General features: G+C 39.6%; 1 protein-coding gene across 1 annotated transcript in view; it reads right to left on the bottom strand.

Annotated features, from left to right (window-relative positions):
- Positions 1-2,655: 2,655 nt before the first annotated feature.
- NDUFA9 (NADH:ubiquinone oxidoreductase subunit A9) overlaps positions 2,656-20,106 on the bottom strand; it is a 39,490-nt gene continuing 22,039 nt past the window's right edge. The window contains exons 9-11 of the mRNA XM_023232403.3: positions 8,098-8,193; positions 4,802-4,868; positions 2,656-3,215 (exon numbers count right to left, since the gene is read on the bottom strand). Of these exons, the coding sequence (XP_023088171.1) occupies positions 3,045-3,215; positions 4,802-4,868; positions 8,098-8,193 (334 nt within the window). The 3' untranslated portion in view covers positions 2,656-3,044. The remainder of the gene's footprint in view (positions 3,216-4,801; positions 4,869-8,097; positions 8,194-20,106) is intronic.

Here is a 20,106-nt window from a genome sequence, read left to right as displayed (position 1 = left end):
GATTCAAACGCTTATTAATATTTTTTGCTAAATTTGGAAATAATCTCTGCATATTGGTATTTAAAGAATGCCATATTTAAGAATTTAGCATTTTTTAAGTTTTATTTCTGACACACAATAATTGTACATTTACGGGATACAATGTGATGTTTCAATAGATGTATACACTATATAGTAATCAAATCAGTATAATTAGCATATTCATCACCTCAAGTATTTATCACTTCTTTGTGGTAAAACAATGATTAAAGAGCACTGTGGACATGTAGAGGAATAGGCATACCGTGGTATCAGAAAACAAAAATGAAGAATTAAACACACATCGCATGACTTTCGAAAACCTACTTATAGTCATCTGAACTTAGAATCTGTTTTACAGATATAAAGGATCTTTGGTATGGGTTTAATATGTGTTGAGTGTTCTAAGAATGCAAGTACCATGTAAATTTCGAGAGGATTCTATTCTATGCTGTTCTGGACTTTACTAGAAGTCATTCACTATTTCAAAAGTTGACATCACAGCAACGCTGCTGATGGCATTCAAATGGAGACTACAACCCACCCCTGCATCAGACCAGTCTGCATTTGTTACCGCATCCGTGGTGACTGCCCACACGGACGCAAGCAACAGACTACTTCCTCATGTCTTCAGTGCTGGTGTGCTCTATATACATCTTACTGTGTTCTACTTTCCTTTCACTTCTTGTTTACATAAGGCATTAATTATATTTTGGTTACGTATATAGACAGGTTAGAGTAAGTATGACTTCCATATCAGGATAATAGAAGATGCATTACCAACCATCTGTTACAAAACGAGGCACTGGGTGTGACAGGAAGGGAAAAGTATCCTGGTTGAATTATAGCTTTAGAAGTATATTGCATCCTGAGTTATGATACAAGTTAGAGATGAGAAATAGCGTTGCTGGAAAATGAAGATAATTACAGTTAAGACAGAAGAAATAAGACCTGGTGTTCAATAGATCAGTAAGGTAACTAGAGTTAATACTAATCTACCGTATATTTCAAAATAACTAGAAGAGAGTAATTCAAGTGTTACTAGCATAAAGGTAAAGGTGATGGATATCCCAATTACACTGATTTGATTACATGAATATGTCAAACTACCACATATACCCTAACAATATTTACATCTATTATGTATCAATAAAAAAATATTTTTAAAGAACCAAAAAAAGGAAAGAAAGTGTAGATATTCTGAGAGAGGACACTGTGCATTATAGAATTATAGTTCCTTTTCAAATTAAATCCACCCATCTCTGGCCTACTGGCTGGCTCATGGCCAGCAGGGGTGTCATCCAAAATAACAGGTAGTATCTGAAGAAACAATGTGAAGTTGGGTATGTGTTCCTTTCCCTAGTACGCTGATTCTGACACACTTGCGTACAGGAGAATAAACTGGAATGTTCAACAAAACTAAAATTCCTTCCTGAGACTGTGGTTCAGCAGGCCTGGGTTGGGTGTCAGCAACCCGGATTAATAACAGGAATCACACTGAACTCTGATACAGCTCTTCTGTAGGGCAGGGCTTCTCATACTCTAACGTGCACACACATCTCCTGGAGACCGTGCTAAAACACACATTCTGATTCAACAGGCCTGGGACAGAACAAAATCTAGGATTCTGCCTTTTTTTGTTTTGAGATAGGCTCTCACTCTGTTGCCCAAGGCTGAAGTGCAGTGGCACTATCACAGCTCACTGTAACCTTGAACTCCCACGCTCAAGCAATCCTCATACCTTAACCACCCGAATAACTGAGACTACAGGTGCATGCCACCATGCCCTACTAACTCTTTGAAATTCTTTTATAGGGACAAGGTCTTGCCATATTGCCTAGGCTGGTCTCAAACTCCTGGCCTCAAGAGACGGTCCCACCACAGCAACTCAAAAGCGTTGGGATTACAGGTGCAAGCCACTGTGCCCAGCCCGGATTTGCATTTCTGACAAGCCCCAAGATGATTCCAATGCTGGTGATCTATGGATCACACTTGGAGTAGCTCACTGTTGCCCGTTTTGAGATAAAACGATTCTGATGCAGGCAGAAAGGGCAGGTGGAGAACTTACCTTTAACACTGATACACCTTTCTCTCTGGAAGGAGGAGAGGGGATTACCATCATCAAACAGGGTTTTTACTGACATCCCTGTCCCAAACATAGATCAGGAGGCTGAAGTCCAGTGAAACACAATGACCAACCCTGGGTCACCCAGGATAGTGATCTGTTGGCTTCACCATAAATTGTCGGGGTTTTAAATCGTACTGTACTGGGGGGAATCTGCCAACACTAAACCAACTGTTCATCTGGATCTTGGCTGCAATTTTAAGAACTTCATTAGAAGGTCCTAATTCCTAAGTGCTGGCACTGCTGGCATAGAAGCTGAAGCATCTCCTTTGCATGGGAAGAGAATCTATCTACACTTATGTGTCTGAAATAATCCAGATTTGGTACTAAGGGCATGGGGCGGGCCTCAGATAGCTCAGATCCAAGAAGACTGTGGAATTACTGCAAGAGGTTTGAGAATCTATGGACAATGGTTTTCTATGTATGTACTACTAGTTTTAAAAGGCATATGGACATTATTAAAACGAATTTTAAAAACACCTTCAGGGTAAACACATTTGGGTTAGAGGATACTGCACGCTCTCTCATTTAAAGGAGATTAAAAACAATCAAATATCACTTGGGGTCTTTACAATATTCTGACATTAAAAAGGGTCCTTGTCTTCTAGAACGTATGCTAGAAGTGGTGTGTCACAGGAAAATCCAAACTCTGGCATTTCAGAGAATAAACAGTATATATGTCATTATGAAATATGTATGTTTAACAAAAATTATGCTCAAGTTCTAAATGACTGCATTTCTCATTTTGTAAATCAAGAAAGAAAATACTGCAGAATTCAACCTCAAATGTTTTTAATAGTGGAACTGTGTACAGGATCCTCTAAAGAGACGACCTGGCTGGGTGCTCAAACCACATGGGCTGACCCCAAAGACACCAAAACCAAGAGCTGCTCAGGAGGCACTAAAAGTCGACAGTCTTGGCCGGCTTCACATCCTCGATTTCAGCAGACAGCCAGCGGTAGGTGCGGTGACGGCGCAGCACCTCGATGGCCTTGAGTTCCAGTGGTGTTGCCTGAATGCCAACGTCTTCTAAGCCAGGCAGGTGAGGCAATTTCATGTCTGTGATGTGCATCTTTGAATAAACAAAGGACCGCAGACAATGCTGAAAACTGACCGAGAACAAAGTGCTATCCTAGCAAGCATGTAAACATTCAGGCTGGCACGAGTCCTAGTATGGAGACTTAATTGCTTTCAAAGAATATGTGGCAATTTTCGATTCATGCAAATCACTATCAAAGTAGAACACAGAAAGAGGGCTTAAGATACCAAAAGGGCAAGATCACCAAGTATCAGATCGAGGTCCCCAGTGGGAGTCACGAGCACAGGATGTTGGCGGTACATGAGCCATTCTATATACAGATTTCAACAGAAATAAATCTAGGGCAGGGAAGCACAAGTCATCACACTTGCCAGGGAGGCTTCACAGGAGGGTTTAGGAATCAAATCAGGGCTAAAGCAGAGCCAGTCCATTCCTCAGTTCTCGCATGCCCCTGTTTTCTGAGCATGGGCTTTCTGACTCAGTTTTAACTTTGAATTTAGGAGATAACACAGCATTTGTTCCTTGCCCATTAAAAAAAAAAAAAAATTAACTTTTTGGCTCCAGCTATGCTCAACCTGGTTGACTAATGCTCACTGTAGAGCTAGAAAACCAAACCCATCTTGTTTATAGGGAAAGACAATGAACTGTCAAGTTTGCAAAGATCCCAGATTCCAAACTGCATGAATAGAATCCATTTGCACCTAGAGCAGCATCAATCCCTCATCCTACCCACCTGAAAGTCTGCAATTCTTTTACCAGAGGGCTGTAAGCCAGTCTGCAAACCAAATCCAAAACCACTCAGGCCACTGTGTCAACACTTTCTCAATTATAAATGTAAGAGACACTTTAGTGTAAGATAAACTGAAGTGTCTGACAACCAGTTCTCCTGCCTGATCTTTCATAAACAATGTCTGAAGAAAGTACGCGAGCTGCCCACTTTCTCACGTTCCCTAAGCACTATTTTCTCATCTTCTCTACCCTTTAGGTTTTAGATAGCATTCAGGGGACAATGTGGCTGCTTCTTGTCAATATATGGTCCATAGGTCATCAAAGGTAGATGTGGTATTGGTATGATATTTTTATTTTATTTTGCATCCTCCCTGGAAGCAAATGCACAGGCACATGACATGAGGTCTGAGAACTGACTATTGGATGTGGCAGCAAGGAGATTGTGGGTAACCTTGAAAAGAGCAGGAATGGGAATAAAAGCCTGACTGGAGTAGGTTAAAGAAAGAATGAAGAAACTGTCAACGGTTTCTTCAGGATGTTAGGAGGAAGTCAGGAGGAGTTAGGATGTGAAGGGACACAACAGGAAAGTAGCTAGAAGACTGATGGGAGGAAGAGAGGCTTTGGCAGGGGAGCTATGAGGTAATTTTGTGTGTTGACAGGAATGATCACGCAGAGAAAGAAACACTGATAATGACGGACAGCAGGTATGGAGGAGCCGCCCCCTGGAGCAGGGCAGGTGGATGAGTTTCAGTGCTAGCAGAGAGGCTGACTGCAGACAGCAAGAACAGCAAACAGACAACAGCCAGGAGACAAGCAAGCAAGCAAGCAACCAAAGTAAGTCTAACTTCCCATCATCAGCCCAGGCAGACGCTTTCCACACAGATACTCACCCGCTCCACTTTATCCCTTGTTATCCAGGGCTCAAATGGGTTTATTTCGAAGACTCTTGCTACCCATCTGGAAAAAGAAATATATATAGCACATGTGATAAGCATCTCTCTGTCCAAGATGTAAGCTAGCCTATAAGAACTACAGGAAGACAGACTGCTGTAGAGCAGTCTGAACTGATTTTTTTTTTTAAGAAAATAACCAACATCCTGGCACCTCGACCTATGAGGCTACCTCTGCTTTTTGGTCCATCTCCTCTCAAGCCAACCCAGTTGGCTGCTGTAACTGCTAGTACACTTTGTTCTCCTCCAAAGAAACAACAGATCTTAAACTAAAAAGAATTAAAACCAACAAACAACAAAGCAAACAGAAAAACTCCAATATTCAATCACGTCTGTGAAATTCAATCTAATCTAAACCTCAGATATTCAAATACGCTGCCTTTACAAACACAGGGCAAGCTGAATGGTGTGTAAAATATAAAACGTACTCCCTAAAAGCTGGGGTCCTTGAGGGAAAAAAAAATCCAAAAGCAAGGAGAAGGCAAAAATCTATGGTTCAAATCAGGACGACAATATAAAACCCCAAACGAGAAAGGCCACCTATCTTCATTACTGCCATCTCTTCACTACTAATGAAAACTGAAGGGCTCCTTACATGCCACTCGAGCTCCCATCATTGGTTACCTCAGGGCAGTGGCTTTTTCTTTTCTTTCCTTTTTTTTGTTCTCTCCTTTTTTTGTTCCAGAGACAGGGTCTCACTATGTTGTCCAGGCTGGATTCAAACTCCCAGGCTCAAGTGATCCTCCCACCTCAGCCTCCCAAGTAGCTGGGACTACAGGCATGTACCACTGTGCCCAGTAGCACTGGGTTTTCAACTAGCATCCGAGGAACACTGGGAATTTGCCGGGGCCCCATGGAGTCCTGGGGGGCCAAGGGTTTGGGGGTGCGTGTGCTGAGTATCATCCATCACTGCAGCCAGACCAGCTCTTTTATTGGATTTACCCAGCAGGACTTGATGTAAAACTTCAAGCCGGGCGCGGTGGCTCAAGCCTGTAATCCCAGCACTTTGGGAGGCCGAGACGGGCGGCTCACGAGGTCAGGAGATCGAGACCATCCTGGCTAACACGGTGAAACCCCGTCTCTACTAAAAAATACAAAAAACCAGCGGGCGAGGTGGCAGGAGCCTGTAGTCCCAGCTACTCGGGAGGCTGAGGCAGGAGAATGGTGGGAACCCGGGAGGCGGAGCTTGCAGTGAGCTGAGATCCGGCCACTGCACTCCAGCCCGAGCGACAGAGTGAGACTCCGTCTCAAAAAAAAAAAAAAAAAAAAAAACTTCAGTGAACACAGGATTTCACAGCTGTTTAAAGGCTTGAAAAACAACATTCTAATGCATAGTATAAATAAATGAAAAACGAAGCTGGTTAGAATTTCTCCAGCAACACATAAAGCCTCAGATTCCTCAATGGCAGAAAAAAATAATTTATTCGGCTAATATAGCTTAATACAAACACTCATTACAAACCTCTAACTCTCTGTGCCCTCATCCTATGCTAACAGATCACTTCAGGTCTCTATCTAATCTAAACCTCAGATATTCAAATATTCGAGTGTCCTCAGTGGACCATGTCATGGACATACATAAGCCAACTCTAACTCAATTTTATGTACAACCATGAAAGCGCCTCACTTCAATCTGGCTTATATCCCTTTCACGGCACTGAAGCCATAGTCACAAACGGTCATTTGTAGACATTTTTTTTGGTCCTTTATCTTATTTGACTCTTCTGTAAGACTTCATTCTACCAATATCAACAGAGTGCCTACTGTGTACCAGGCATTGTTCTAGGGGCTTGAGATACATGTAAATGAACAGCAATGTTCCCCTTCTTACAACATCGATTCCCTCCTTAAAATACTGCACTCCCTTTGGTATCTAGAATTCCAAACTCTCGTTTCCCACTTAAATGTCTGATCACTTCTTTTTGGCCTTCTTGTAAGTTTCTCTTACTCTGTGGCCTCCTCTTCCACTCACTCCATATACTCTCCTTACTTACTTTATAGATAACTGTGATATTAAAGGAGATAAAGTAAATAGTCTGAAAGGTACAACACTCAATAAATATTGTTATCATGCTGCATTCTAGTGGTCTATTTTTCTGGTACCCCTGTTAGACCGTAAGATTTTTGAGTGTTTATTGTAATATTCTGAGTACCTAGTACATTATCTAAGACATAGTAGGCATTCAATAAATATTTGTTGAATGAATGAATAAAAACCCAAATGAAGATCAATTTTTGGCCAGTGGATGTGACAGTCTCCTTAACCAGACCACTAGGGTGTGGCAGGTAAGTCCAAGATTTTATTTTTTTGGTTCAAATCAGGACAACAATATAAAACTCAGGACGAGAAAGGAGCTCCCATCAACAGTTACCTCAGGGCAGTGGCTTTTTCTTTTCTTTCCTTTTTTTTTCCCAGAGACAGGGTCTCACTGTGTTGTCCAGGCTGGGTTCAAACTCCTGGGCTCAAGTGATCCTCCCACCTCAGCCTCCCAAGTAGCTGGGACTACAGGTGTGCACCACTGTGGGCACTAGCAGTCACCTAGGCCAGAGTGCAGTGGCACAATCTCAGCTCACTGCAGCCTCGAACTCCCAAGCTCAAGCGATTCTCTTGCATCACCCCACCTCCACCCCAGTAGGTGGGACTACAGGCAGATGCCACCACATCCAGCTAATTTGATATTTTTTGTAGAGATGGGGTTTCACCATATTGCCCAGGCTGGTCTTGAACTCCTGGGCTTAAGCAATCCATCCACCTTGGCCTCCCAAAGTGCTGGGATTATAGGCATGAGCCACCACTCCCAGCCAAGTCACAGATATTTAACCAACAAAGAGAAGTGAACTAAGAAGCGGGGAAAGAAGAGAAGGCGGCCACAAATCCAAGTCTGAATGAGCCTGACTCCTTTCCCAACAGCATCATCAAGTTGACTTAATAATGAGCGACATGAAACACGGGAGAACCTGACTGCCCCTTATGTATGTGCCCAGCAAGATATTTCTCCAAAATTAAACTCAATGGTTTTAAATTGGAGAAAGTGAAAAACTGCAGATTTAATCTCCCAACACATTTTTTTTACTGACACGAATCTATTTCTGCGTCTTCCCTATGCTAATGTCATAATACTAGGAGATTTGGAGACTAGCCCTTCACACACCCTATAACCCTAAGGGAGAACGTTAGGAACAAGTGTGTGGAGTTAGCTTTTTCACAAGTCACGCAAATGGAGCACTCTACTTACCGATAGGCAAAAAGTGGCAAGGGGAATGGGAGGAACAATCTGTGAGTCACAGCAAAGATGTACTTCACCAGGTGAAAGAGGAGGTACCGATTTGGACTATAAAAAGACAATACACAGTTCTTTCAAGTACATGCTTCTCACAAACTTTCCTTTATAACAAAATAACATTTTTCTCATAAAAAAGGAAACATATATGGACTGTAGTAGATACAGATTAGCACAAAGAAAAATCACCCATAATCCCATTATGAAAGATAGGTAATATATTTGAAATATATCCTTCTCATCCCCTTACATATACACATTATTTTGGTTTTAATGAATACACAATCCATTCTATTCTGTAATGTCTTTTTCATTTAACATATCATAATTGTCTTTCCACGTCGTTAAATATTTTATTGCATGTTTCATGACTGCACATATTACGCTGCATGTAACCACAAGTATTTTATCAATTGCCAGTTTTGAGATATTTAAACTATTAAAAATCTTTTTCTTTTATAAAATAATGTTTTAATGAACATTCTTGTAATGAATATTTATACTTATCCACGATTATGCATTGTGAATATATTTGTAGAAGTGGAACTGGGTCAATGTAGACTTTGAAATTTTAAGGCTTTTATTGAATACTTCTAAACTGGTTTTCAAAATGGTTCTATCAATTTATATAAAATGTTCATAAGAATGCCCCTTCCACCCAAAATGAGTTGTCATAAAAAAAAATTTTTTTTTTTTTTTGCCAATCTGCTAGGTTAAAAAAAAAAGGTATCTCGTGTTTTAATTATGTCTTTAATATAAGAGATTATTTCTTCATGACTTTTTGGTTATTTATACATTTATCTTTTCTTTCCTCCTGGAGTCCCTGTCTATAAAAATAAATCATAAGAATTCTCTATATTTTAGTGATATTGTTGGAAATACCTTTTATTGTTTGTATTTTACCTTTTAGTGTTATTTACAGTGTTTTGTGCACATAAAATTTTAACTCTTTAATTTAACCAAAACTACTGATTTTCTTTATGGCTTGGATTCATAGTTAGAAAATTCCTCTGCAGTGACATAAATGTCCACATATTTTGTCTAAAGCTTATAAAAAAGTTTTTTTTACTATAAAGTAAGTTCATTCTGTGATATATTTTTGTACATGATATAGGGCAAACATGTAATTACATTTTTCCCAAGATGTAAGCCAATTGCTTCAATGTTATTTACAGAATCTTTACTATACTGCTTCTTTCCCTATACTGAAATGTCACCCTATCACATACTATATCCTTACATATAATGGGACTGTTTCTGAACTTTCTGCTTTATTCCATTAATCTGAATAGTTCTGTACGATTTTGACCTAGCATTAGTATCAGTGCTTATAATACATTTTAATATTTATTTACCCATTTCCTAATACATTTGCATGTTTCATGACAGTAAATCTGTGACAACCAAGAGCTGAGTGAAGGTAATTCAGTGAGAACCTCATTATCCTGACACACTTTACTAAAAAACATGAAACTATCAGCTAGGAGAAACATCAAAGACCTTAAAGTAGGGTTCTTCAAATTCCAGAAGGATTTGTAAGGATCATTACAGGATACATAATACACGCTACGCCAAGAACAACTTGAATGTTTATGATGACCAACAAAACTGGTATCACGGGTAAACTAATTCTACATAATAGGTTTCCTCTTCAGCTGTTCTGAAGCACTTTGCGTTCCATTAAGTACAACTGGAACACTAGTTTAAGTGCCCTTGCTCACAGCCAAAGGTACACTGAAGCCCACGTCCCTCCCAGCTTAGATTTCAAGGCTCAGCATTACAGTCATCCCTCTGCAAATATCCTCAGTAAAACCTTGTCTCCCAGGCCTGTACCCATGATACTTGCTAAGCAAAACTCTTACTCTGGTTGATCCAAACATCTGCCTTCTCTGAGCCTGAAACCCCAGAGGGACAAAACTGTAGACAAAATACAATTGAGCTGATTGACTTCACCTTATTATTTTATCAGTAATTTCAAATGGAACACTCAGTTCCGCTTGGCAATCCCACATGTTCTTCTAGGAAATGCTCTTTCCTGTTCTCCCAGGGCATACTTTCTATCTTCTCTGTCCTCAAATTTTCCACACACTTTTCTGACCCACTCCATCCTGCCTTTTAGCTAACCTCACACTCCAACAAGAAAAGATACTCCTTAAATTCCCACAGCCAAACCTACCTGCATCTGCATATATCCTTGAATTCTTTTCCTCGTTAAAATTGAAGAAATGTTTGCCTTTTACAAAGGTCAAACCCTCACTTGCACTCTGTATCCAACTCCTCTCAGTTCCTGAAGGACTTTGCTCCTTTTTTGTCGGCCCCATCTCCTGAGTCATCAAGCAATATCTCTTTCCTGGACCATTCTTACCAATTGATAAACAAGATGTATAATCTTCCAAATCCAGGGTGGTACCTCCCTTGACAAGACATTCATGTTTCATAGCCTTCTCTTTACTGCTTTCCTTTGCTCCCTTTTACAGGGAAACTTCTCCAAACAGTTACCTAACTGTTGCCTCCACTTCCTATCCTGCCCTTCAAAGCCCACTGCAATCCAAACTGCCCTTTGCCCAATGTTCAAATGAGGTCATTAAGATGACCATGAATCTCTGTACTGTCACTCAATCAATCTCTGGCAGCACCCAATATAGTTACCAACTCCCTCCTTCTGGTTTTCTTTCCAATTCACTGGACTTTCCTTTTTGGTCATTTATTTAAATTATTTTGCTTAATTATTACTTATGCATCTCATCACTAAGCTATAAGCTCCACAAAGGCAGAAATCTTACCCATGCTATTCACTATTGTGGCATAATTTACGCACATTAGAATTCATCCATTTTAAGCATATAATTCAATGATTTTTCATACATTTACCAAGTTACACAATCATTACCATAATCCAGTTTTAGAATATTTTTCTTACTCTAGTAAGATCCTCCACAGCCATTTAATCCTGGATTTTACTCCTAGGCTCAGGCAATCACTAATCTACTTACATTTGCCTTTTATAGATACTTCATATAAATGGAATATGAACATGTGATCTTCTGCATCTAGCTTCTTTCATTTACTATGTTTTTGAGGTTCATACATGTAATGTGTCAATATTTCATTCCTTTTACTGTTGAACTTCTATTATATGGGAATGCTACTATGTTTTATTTCTCCTTTCATCAGTTGATGAGTATGAGGGATGTTTCCAATTTTTAGCATTTATGATAATGCTGCTATGAAAATCTAAGCGCTAATCTTTGTGTAGACACATTTTCACTTCTTTTGGGTAAATACCTAGGAGTAAAACCAAGAGGCTATATAGTAAATTTATGCTAACTTTTTAAGAAGATGCCGAACGCCAAACTGTTTTCTAAAGTGGCTATACAATTTTACACCCCTACCAGCAATGTATGAAGGTTCCTATTACTCCATGTCTTCATCAACATTTGTTATTCTCTCTGTGAACTGGTATCTCGTAATGGTTTTGATTTGCATTTTCCGTAATGACTAACGATATGGAGCATCTTTTCATGTGCTTTTTAGCGATTAAGTACATCTGCTGTGCTGATATGCCTATTCATGTCTTTTGCTCATATTAAAAAAATGGATCATCTGCTCACTGAGTTCTAAGAGTTCTTTGTATATTCTGGATAGTAGTCCTTTATCAGATATGTAATTAACAAATATTTTCCCCCAATCTGTGACTTGTTTTTTCATTTTCTTAATGGTGTCTTTTGAAACACAAGAGCTTTAATTTTGGTGAAGTCTAATGTATCCAATTATTTTTTATTTTATGAAATATGCTTTTGATGCCATCGCTAAAAATCTTCTAGAACCCAAGGTCCTAGAAGATTTTCTATTTTCCTTCCAAAATTATTATAGTTTTATAACTCTTTTTCTTTTTACATTTTTACCAATTGAAAAATTTTTTAAATTTTACTTTAACTTCTGGGGTACACGTGCAGAATGTACAGGTTTGTTACATAGGTATACATGTGCCATGGTGGTTTGCTGCACCCATCAACCTGTCATCTACATTAGGTATTTCTCCTAATGCTATCCCTCCTCTAGCCCCCCACTTCTGGCAGGCCCTGGTGTGTGATGTTCACCTCCCTGTGTCCATGTGTTCTTGTTGTTCAACTCCCATTTATGAGCGAGAACATACGGTGTTTGGTTTTCTGTTCTTGTGTGAGTTTGCTTAAAATGATGGTTTCCAGCTTCATCCATGTCCCTGCAAAGGACATGAACTCATCCTTTTCTGTATACTGGCTGCATAGTATTCCATGGTGTATATGTGCCACATTTTCTTTTATCCAGTCTATCATTGATGGTCATTTGGGTTGGTTCCAAGTCTTTGCTATTGTGAATGGTGCTGCAATAAACATACGTGTGCATGTGTCTTTATAGCAGAATGATTTATAATCCTTTGGGTATATATACTCAGTAATGGGATTGCTGGGTCAAATGGTATTTCTACTTCGAAATCCTTGAGGAATTGCCACACTGTCTTCCACAATGGTTGAACTAAATAATTTACACTTCCACCAACAGTGTAAAAGCATCACTATTTCTCCACATCCTCTCTAGCATCTGTTGTTTCCTGGCTTTTTAATGATCGCCATCCTAACTGACGTGAGATGGTATCTCACTGTGGTTTTGATTTGCATTTCTCTAAAGACCAGTGACGATGAGCTTTTTTCATATGTGTGTTGAGCTGCATAAATGTCTTCTTTTGAGAAGTGTCTGTTCATATCCTTCACCCACTTTTTTATGGAGATTTTTCTTGTAAATCTGTTTAAGTTCTTTGTAGATTCTGAATATTAGCCCTTTTTCAGAGGGATAGATTGCAAAAATTTTCTCCCATTCTGTAGATTGCCTGTTCACTCTGATGATAGTTTCTTTTGCTGCGCAGAAGCCCTTTAATTTAATTAGATCCCATTTGTCTATTTTGGCTTTTGTTGCCATTGCTTTTCGTGTTTCAGTCATGAAGTCTTTGCCAATGCCCATGTCCTGAATGGTATTGCCTAGCTTTTCTTCTAGGGTTTTTATGGTTTTAGGTCTTATGTTTAAGTCTTTAATCCATCTTGAGTTAATTTTTTTATCAGATGTAAGGAAGGGATCCAGTTTCAGCTTTCTGCATATGGCTACCCAGTTTTCCCAACATCATTTAGTAAATGGAGAATCATTTTCTCATTGCTTGTTTTTGTCAGATTTGTCAAAGATCAGATGGTTGTAGATGATGGATCTACAGATGGATGTAGGCATATTTCTGAGGCCTCTGTTCTGTTCCATTGGTCTATATACCTCTTTTGGTACCAGTACCATGCTGTTTTGGTTACCGTAGCCTTATAGTACAGTTTGAAGTCAGGTAGTATGATGCCTCCAGCTTTGTTCTTTTGGCTTAGGATTGTCTTGGCTATGTGGGCCCTTTTTTGGTTCCATATGAACTTTAAAGTAGTTTTTTTCCAATTCTGTGAAGAAAGTCAATGGAAGTTTGATGGCGATAGCACTGAATCTATAAATTACTTTGGGCAGTATGTCCATTTTCATGATATTGATTCTTCCTATCCACGAGTATGGAATGTTTTTCCATTTGTTTCTGCCCTCTCTTATTTCCTTGAGCAGTGGTTGGTAGTTCTCCTTGAAGAGGTCCTTCACATCCCTTGTAAGTTGGATTCCTAGATATTTTATTCTTTGTAGCAATTGTGAATGGGAGTTCACTCATGATTTGGTTCACTCATGGTTTGTCTGTTATTGGTGTATGGGAATGCTTGTGGTTTCTGCACATTGAGTTTGTATCTCGAGACTTTGCTGAAGTTGCTTATCAGTTTAAGGAGATTTGGGGCTGAGAGGATGGGGTTTTCTAAATATACAATCACGTCATCTGAAAACAGAGACAATTTGACTTCCTCTTTTCCTAATTGAATACCCATTATTTCTTTATCTTGCCTAATTGTCCTGGCCAGAACTTCCAATACTATGTTAAACACGAGTGGCGAGAGAGGGCATCCTTGTCTTGTGCCGATTTTCAAAGGGAATGCTTCCAGTTTTTGCCCATTCAGTATGATATTGGCTGTGGGTCTGTCATAAATAGCTCTTATTATTTTGAGATAGGGTCCATCAATACCTAGTTTATTGAGGGTTTTTAGCATGAAGCGCTGCTGAATTTTGTCAAAGGCCTTTTCTGCAACTATTGAGATATTCATATGGTTTTTGTCATTGGTTCTGTTTACGTGATGGATTACATTTATTGATTTGCGTATGTTGAACCAGCCTTTTATCCCCAGATGAAGCCGACTTGATCATGCTGGATAAGCTTTTTGATGTGCTGCTGGATTCAGTTTGCCAGTATTTTATTGAGGATTTTTGCATCAATGTTCTTCAGGGATACTGGCCTGAAATTTTCTTTTTTTGTTATGTCTCTGCCAGGTTTTGGTATTAGGATGATGCTGGCCAAAAATGAGTTAGGGAGGATTCCCTCTTTTTCTATTGATTGGAATAGTTTCAGAAGGAATGGTACCAGCTCCTCTTTGTACCTCTGGAATAATTCAGCTGTGAATCCATCTGGTCCTGGACTTTTTTTTTGGTTGGTAAGCTATTAATTGCTACCTCAATTTCAGAACTTGTTATAGGTATATTAAGGGATTCAACTTCTTCCTGGTTTAGTCTTGGGAGGGTATATGTGTCCAGGAACTTATTCATTTCTTCTAGACTTCCTAGTTTATTTGCATAGAGGTGTTTATAGTATTCTCTGATGGTACTTTGTACTTCTGTGGGATCGGTGGTGAAATCCCCTTTATCATTTTTTATTGCATCTATTTGATTCTTTTCTCTTTTCTTCTTTATTAGTCTGGCTAGCAGTCTACCTATGTTGTTAAAACAAAACAAAACAAAACAAAAAAACAAAAAAACCCAGCTCCTGGACTCATTGATTTTTTCAAAGGTTTTTCGTGTCTCTATCTCCTTTGGTTCTGCTCTGATCTTAGCTATTTCTTGCCTTCTGCTAGTTTTTAAATTTGTTTGCTCCTGCTTCTCTAGTTTTTAAATGTGATGTTAGGGTGTTGATTTGAGATCTTTCCTGCTTTCTCTTGTGGGCATTTAGTACAATACATTTCCCTCTACACACTGTTTTAAATGTGTCCCAGAGATTCTGGAACATTGTGTCATTGTTCTCATTGGTTTCAAAGAACATCTTTATTTCTGCCTTCATTTCGTTATTTACCCAGCAGTCATTCAGGAGCAGGTGGTTCAGTTTCCATGTAGTTGTGCAGTTTTGAGTGAGTTCCTTAATCCTGAGTTCTAATTTGATTGCACTGTGGTCTGAGAGACTGTCATTTCTGTTCTTTTGCATTTGCTGAGGAGTATTTTACTTCCGATTATGTGGCCAATTTTAGAATAAGTGCGATGTGGCGCTGAGAATAAATTATATTCTGTTGATTTGGGGTGAAGAGTTCTGTAGATGTCTATTAGATCCGCTTGCTCCAGAGCTGAGTTCAAGTCCTGGATATCCTTGTTAATTTTCTGTCTCGTTGATCCTTCTAATATTGACAGTGGGGTGTTAAAGTCTCCCACTTTCATTGTGTGGGAGTCTAAGTCTCTTTGTAGGTCTCTAAGAACTTGATTTTTGAATCAGGGTGCTCCTGTATTGGGTGCATATATATTCAGGATAGTTAGCTCATCTTGTTGCATTGATCCCTTTACCATTACGTAATGCCCTTGTCTCTTTTGATCTTTGTTGGTTTAAAGTCTGTTTTATCAGACTAGGATTGCGACTCTTTTTTTTTTTTTTTTGCTTTCCATTTGTTTGGTAAATATTCCTCCATCCCTTTATTTTGAGCCTATGTGTGTCTTTGCACATGAAATGGGTCTCCTCAATACAGCAAATTGATGAGTCTTGACCCTTTCTCCAATTTGTCAGTCTGTGTCTTTTAAATGGGCCATTTAGCCCGTTTCCATTTAAGGTTAATATTGTTATGTGTGAATTTGATCCTGTCATTATGATGCTAGCTGGTTGTTTTGCACATGAATTGATGCAGTTTCCTCATAGTGTCAATGGTCTTAAGAATTTGGTTTGTTTTTGCAGTGGCTGGTATTGGTTGATGCTTTCCATGTTTAGTACTTCCCTCGGGAACTCTTCTTGTAAGGCAGGCCTCTCTCGGTATTTGCTTGTCTGTAAAGGATTTCACTTCTCCTTTGCTTATGAAACTTAGTTTGGCTGGATACGAAATCCTGGGTTGAAAATTCTTTTCTTTAAGAATGTTGGATATTGGCCCCCATTCTCTTCTGGCTTGGAGGGTTTCTGCTGAGACATCCACTGTTAGTCTCATGGGCTTCCCTTTGTGGGTAACCTGACCTTTTTCTCTGGCTGCCCTTAATATTTTTTCCTTCATTTCAGCCATGGTGAATCTGACAATTGTGTGTCTTGTGGTTGCTCTTCTCGAGGAGTATCTTTGTGGTGTTCTCTGTATTTCCTGAATTTGAATGTTGGCCTGCCTTGCTAGGTTGGGGAAGTTCTCCTGGATTATCCAAATTGGCTCCTGGTTCCATTCTCCCCATAACTTTCAGGTACACCAACCAAACGTAGATTTGGTCTTTTCACATAGGCCTATATTTCTTGGAGGTTCTGTTCATTTCTTTTCACTCTTTTATCTCTAATCTTGTATTTTCGCTTTATTTCATTGAGTTGATCTTCAATCTCTGATATCCTTTCTTCCACTTGATCAATCTGGCTATTGATACTTGTGTATGCTTCACAAAGTTCCCATGCTGTGGTTTTCAGCTCCATCAGGTCATTTATGTTCTTCTCTAAACTGGTTATTCTAGTTAGCAATTCATCTAACCTTTTCTCAAGGTTCTTAGCTTCCTTGCATTGGGTTAGAACATGTCTACTTCTGTCAAATCATCAAATTCATTCTCCATCCAGTTTTGTTTCCTTGCTGGCAAGGAGTTGTAATCCTCTGGAGGAGAAGAGACTTTCTGGTTTTTGGAATTTTCAGACTTTCTGCACTGGTTTCTCTCCATCTTCATGGATTTATCTACCTTTGGCCTTTGAAGTCGGTGACCTTCGGCTGGGGTCTCTGAGTGAATGTCCTTTTTGTTGATGTTCATACTATTCTTTTCTGTTTGTTAGTTTTCCTTTTAACAGGCCCCTCTGCTGCAGGTCTGCTAGAGGTCCACTCCAGACCCTGTTTGCTAGGGTATCACTGGCAGAGGTTGCAGAACAGCAAAGATTGTTGCCTGCTCCTTCCTCTGGAAGCTTCGTCCCAGAAGGCACCTGCCAGATGCCAAACAGATTTCCCCTGTATGAGGTGTCTGTTGGCCCCTACAGGGACATATCTCCCAGTCAGGACACATGTGGGTCAGGGACCCACTTGAGGAGGCAGTCTGTCCCTTATCAGAGCTCAAATGCTGTGCTGGGAGATCTGCTGCTTTCTTCAGAGCTGCCAGGCAGAGACGTTTAAGTCTACTGAAGCTGCACCCTCAACTGCCCCTTCCCCCAGGTGCTCTGTCTCAGGATGGTGGGGTCTTATCTATGAGTCCCTGACTGGGGCTGCTGCCTTTTTTTCAGAGATGTCCTGCCCAGAGAGGAGGGAATCTGGAGAGGTGGTCTGGCTACCGTGGTTTTGCTGAGCTGCAGTGGACTCTGCCCAGCTTGAACTTCCTGGTGGCTCTGTTTACACTGTCAGGGTAAAACCACCTACTCAAGCCTCAGCAATGCAGATGCCCCTCCCTCCCAAGCTCATACGTCCCAGGTCGAGCTCAGACTGCTGTACTAGCAGCGAGAATTTCAAGCCAGTGGATCTTAGCTTGTGGACTCTGTGGGGGTGGGACCCGCCAAGCCAGACCACTTGGTTACCTGGCTTCAGCCTACTTTCCAGGTGAGTGAAAGGTCTGTCTCACTGGCGTTACAAGTGCCACTGGGGTATGGTAAAAAAAACTCCTGTGGCTAGCTCAGTGTCCGCCCAGTTGCCGTTTTGTGCTCGAAACCCAGGGCCCTGGAGGTATGGGCACCAGAGTGAATCTCCTGGTCTGTGGATTGCAAAGACAGTGGGAAAAGCGCAGTATCTGGGCCACAGCGCATGGTACAGTCCCTAATGGCTTCCCTTGGATAGGAGAGGGAGTTCCCCGATCCCTTAAGCTTCCCAGGTGAGACAACACCCCACCCTATTTTGGTTCACCCTCCTTGGGCTGCACCCACTGTCCAACCAGTCCCAATGAGATGAACCGGGTACCTCAGTCGGAAATGCAGAAATCACTCGCCTTCTGCGTCAGTCTCACGGGGAGCTGCAGACTGGAGGTGTTCCTAATCGGCCATCTGGCCAGCAATCCTTGTTTCATAACTTTTACACTGAAGTGTCAGAACTATTTTAATTTTTTCATGTACAGTGTGAGGTAGGAGTCTAAGTTCATCTTTTTTTAATGTGGATATCCCAAAACCATTTGTTGAAAAGACTATCCTTTCCCCTTTGAAATGCCATACCACCTTTTTCAAAAATCAGTTGTCCATAAAGATTTATTTCCGAACTATCAATTCTGGCTAATTCATCGATATGTCAATTTTTATGTCACTACCACATTATCTTGATAATTATAGCTGTTAAGTTTCCAAATTATGAAACTTAATGGTTTTGTCTATTGTGGGTCTTTGCATTACTATATAAATTTAGAATCAATTTATCAACTTCTGCAAAAAAAGTCTGTTGGAATTTGGATAAAATTAAGTTGAATTCGTTGATCAATTTGAAGGAACCTATCATTTTAATCATACTGACTCATCCAATCCATGAACATGGGATGTCTTGTTGCTTATTAGGTATAATACAACAAATTTAATTGCTAAATTTATACTTAAATATTCTATTATTTTTGATGCTGCTGTGAATAAAATTCTTTTAATTTTATTTTCAGATTGTTCATTTACTAGTATATATTGATTTTTCTATGCTGATCTTATACATTGTGATTTTGCTGAATGTGTTTATTCATCATCACAGTTGTGTGTATGTATTAGTGTGCATCAATAGGTATTTTATGAATGAATGGCAAATAGAATGGACCAACATAATATAACTCATAACTACAAAAAACCTAGGAGTTAAATTACAGTCTTATGCCACTGCCTTAGCCTCAAAATATCAGAGAAAAAAGCAAAGATTTTTTCCTGGAGTTGAAGAGACAAGAAATGTGTAGATGTGTACCTACAATTTCAAGAGGAAAAATATCTACACGGCAATGTCTAGTATTATTTTTCCCATCATTACGCCAGACAAGAATGACTTACTGGAGCCCAGACAAGAGGATAGTAGCTGGACAAAGGTAAAAAGGAAAATGTGCAACTCATCCAGAGCTGGAGCAAGTAAAGTTCACAAAGCCATTTCTGCTAATTTATTCCCTGAAATCTTAGTCCATGTACCTCTTCACTAGAAATAATGTCTTTTGTGTTTAGTATTTTATGACACCTGTATTGAATATATTGAATTGTAATTCTTCCCTAGACTATATAACTGATTGCATGCTAATGTACCAAACTGAGAAGTGAAAAGGAGATATATGTTTCACAGCTGCTAGCTGACATGGAAAACCAAGAGCTTTTCACACTGAAAAAAATTGTTTGTTAAATAATAATAGTGCAACATAACAATGTATAGATTCAGAATTCTGGGAATATATTCTATGCCTCTTGGCTTAAAGAGAAAAGTGTCATTTTCCTCTAGAGGCAAATATTTCTTAGGAATTAGGCTATCCCTTAATTACTGAGCCAGATCCTTCACTTTCACAGATGCCAACTGTCACTAGTTTGTTTCACAGATTCACAGTGTTCTGAACCACTTACTAGATGAATTTGATACCTCTCAACTTGGCAAATGAAGTCTTAGTTTTTGACTTTTAGTTAATTCAGCAAAAAAAGTCCTAAGCTTAGCTGTGACATGATTTAGTAATTTCAGATAAGTCACGTAGCTTAACTGTACCCAT

This window comes from Piliocolobus tephrosceles, chromosome 10 (assembly GCF_002776525.5).
Source record: "Piliocolobus tephrosceles isolate RC106 chromosome 10, ASM277652v3, whole genome shotgun sequence".
In the NCBI taxonomy this organism is placed as follows: Eukaryota; Metazoa; Chordata; class Mammalia; order Primates; family Cercopithecidae; genus Piliocolobus; species Piliocolobus tephrosceles.
Note: the sequence above shows the minus strand (reverse complement) of the source record. Positions and strands in the feature narration are given on the sequence as shown.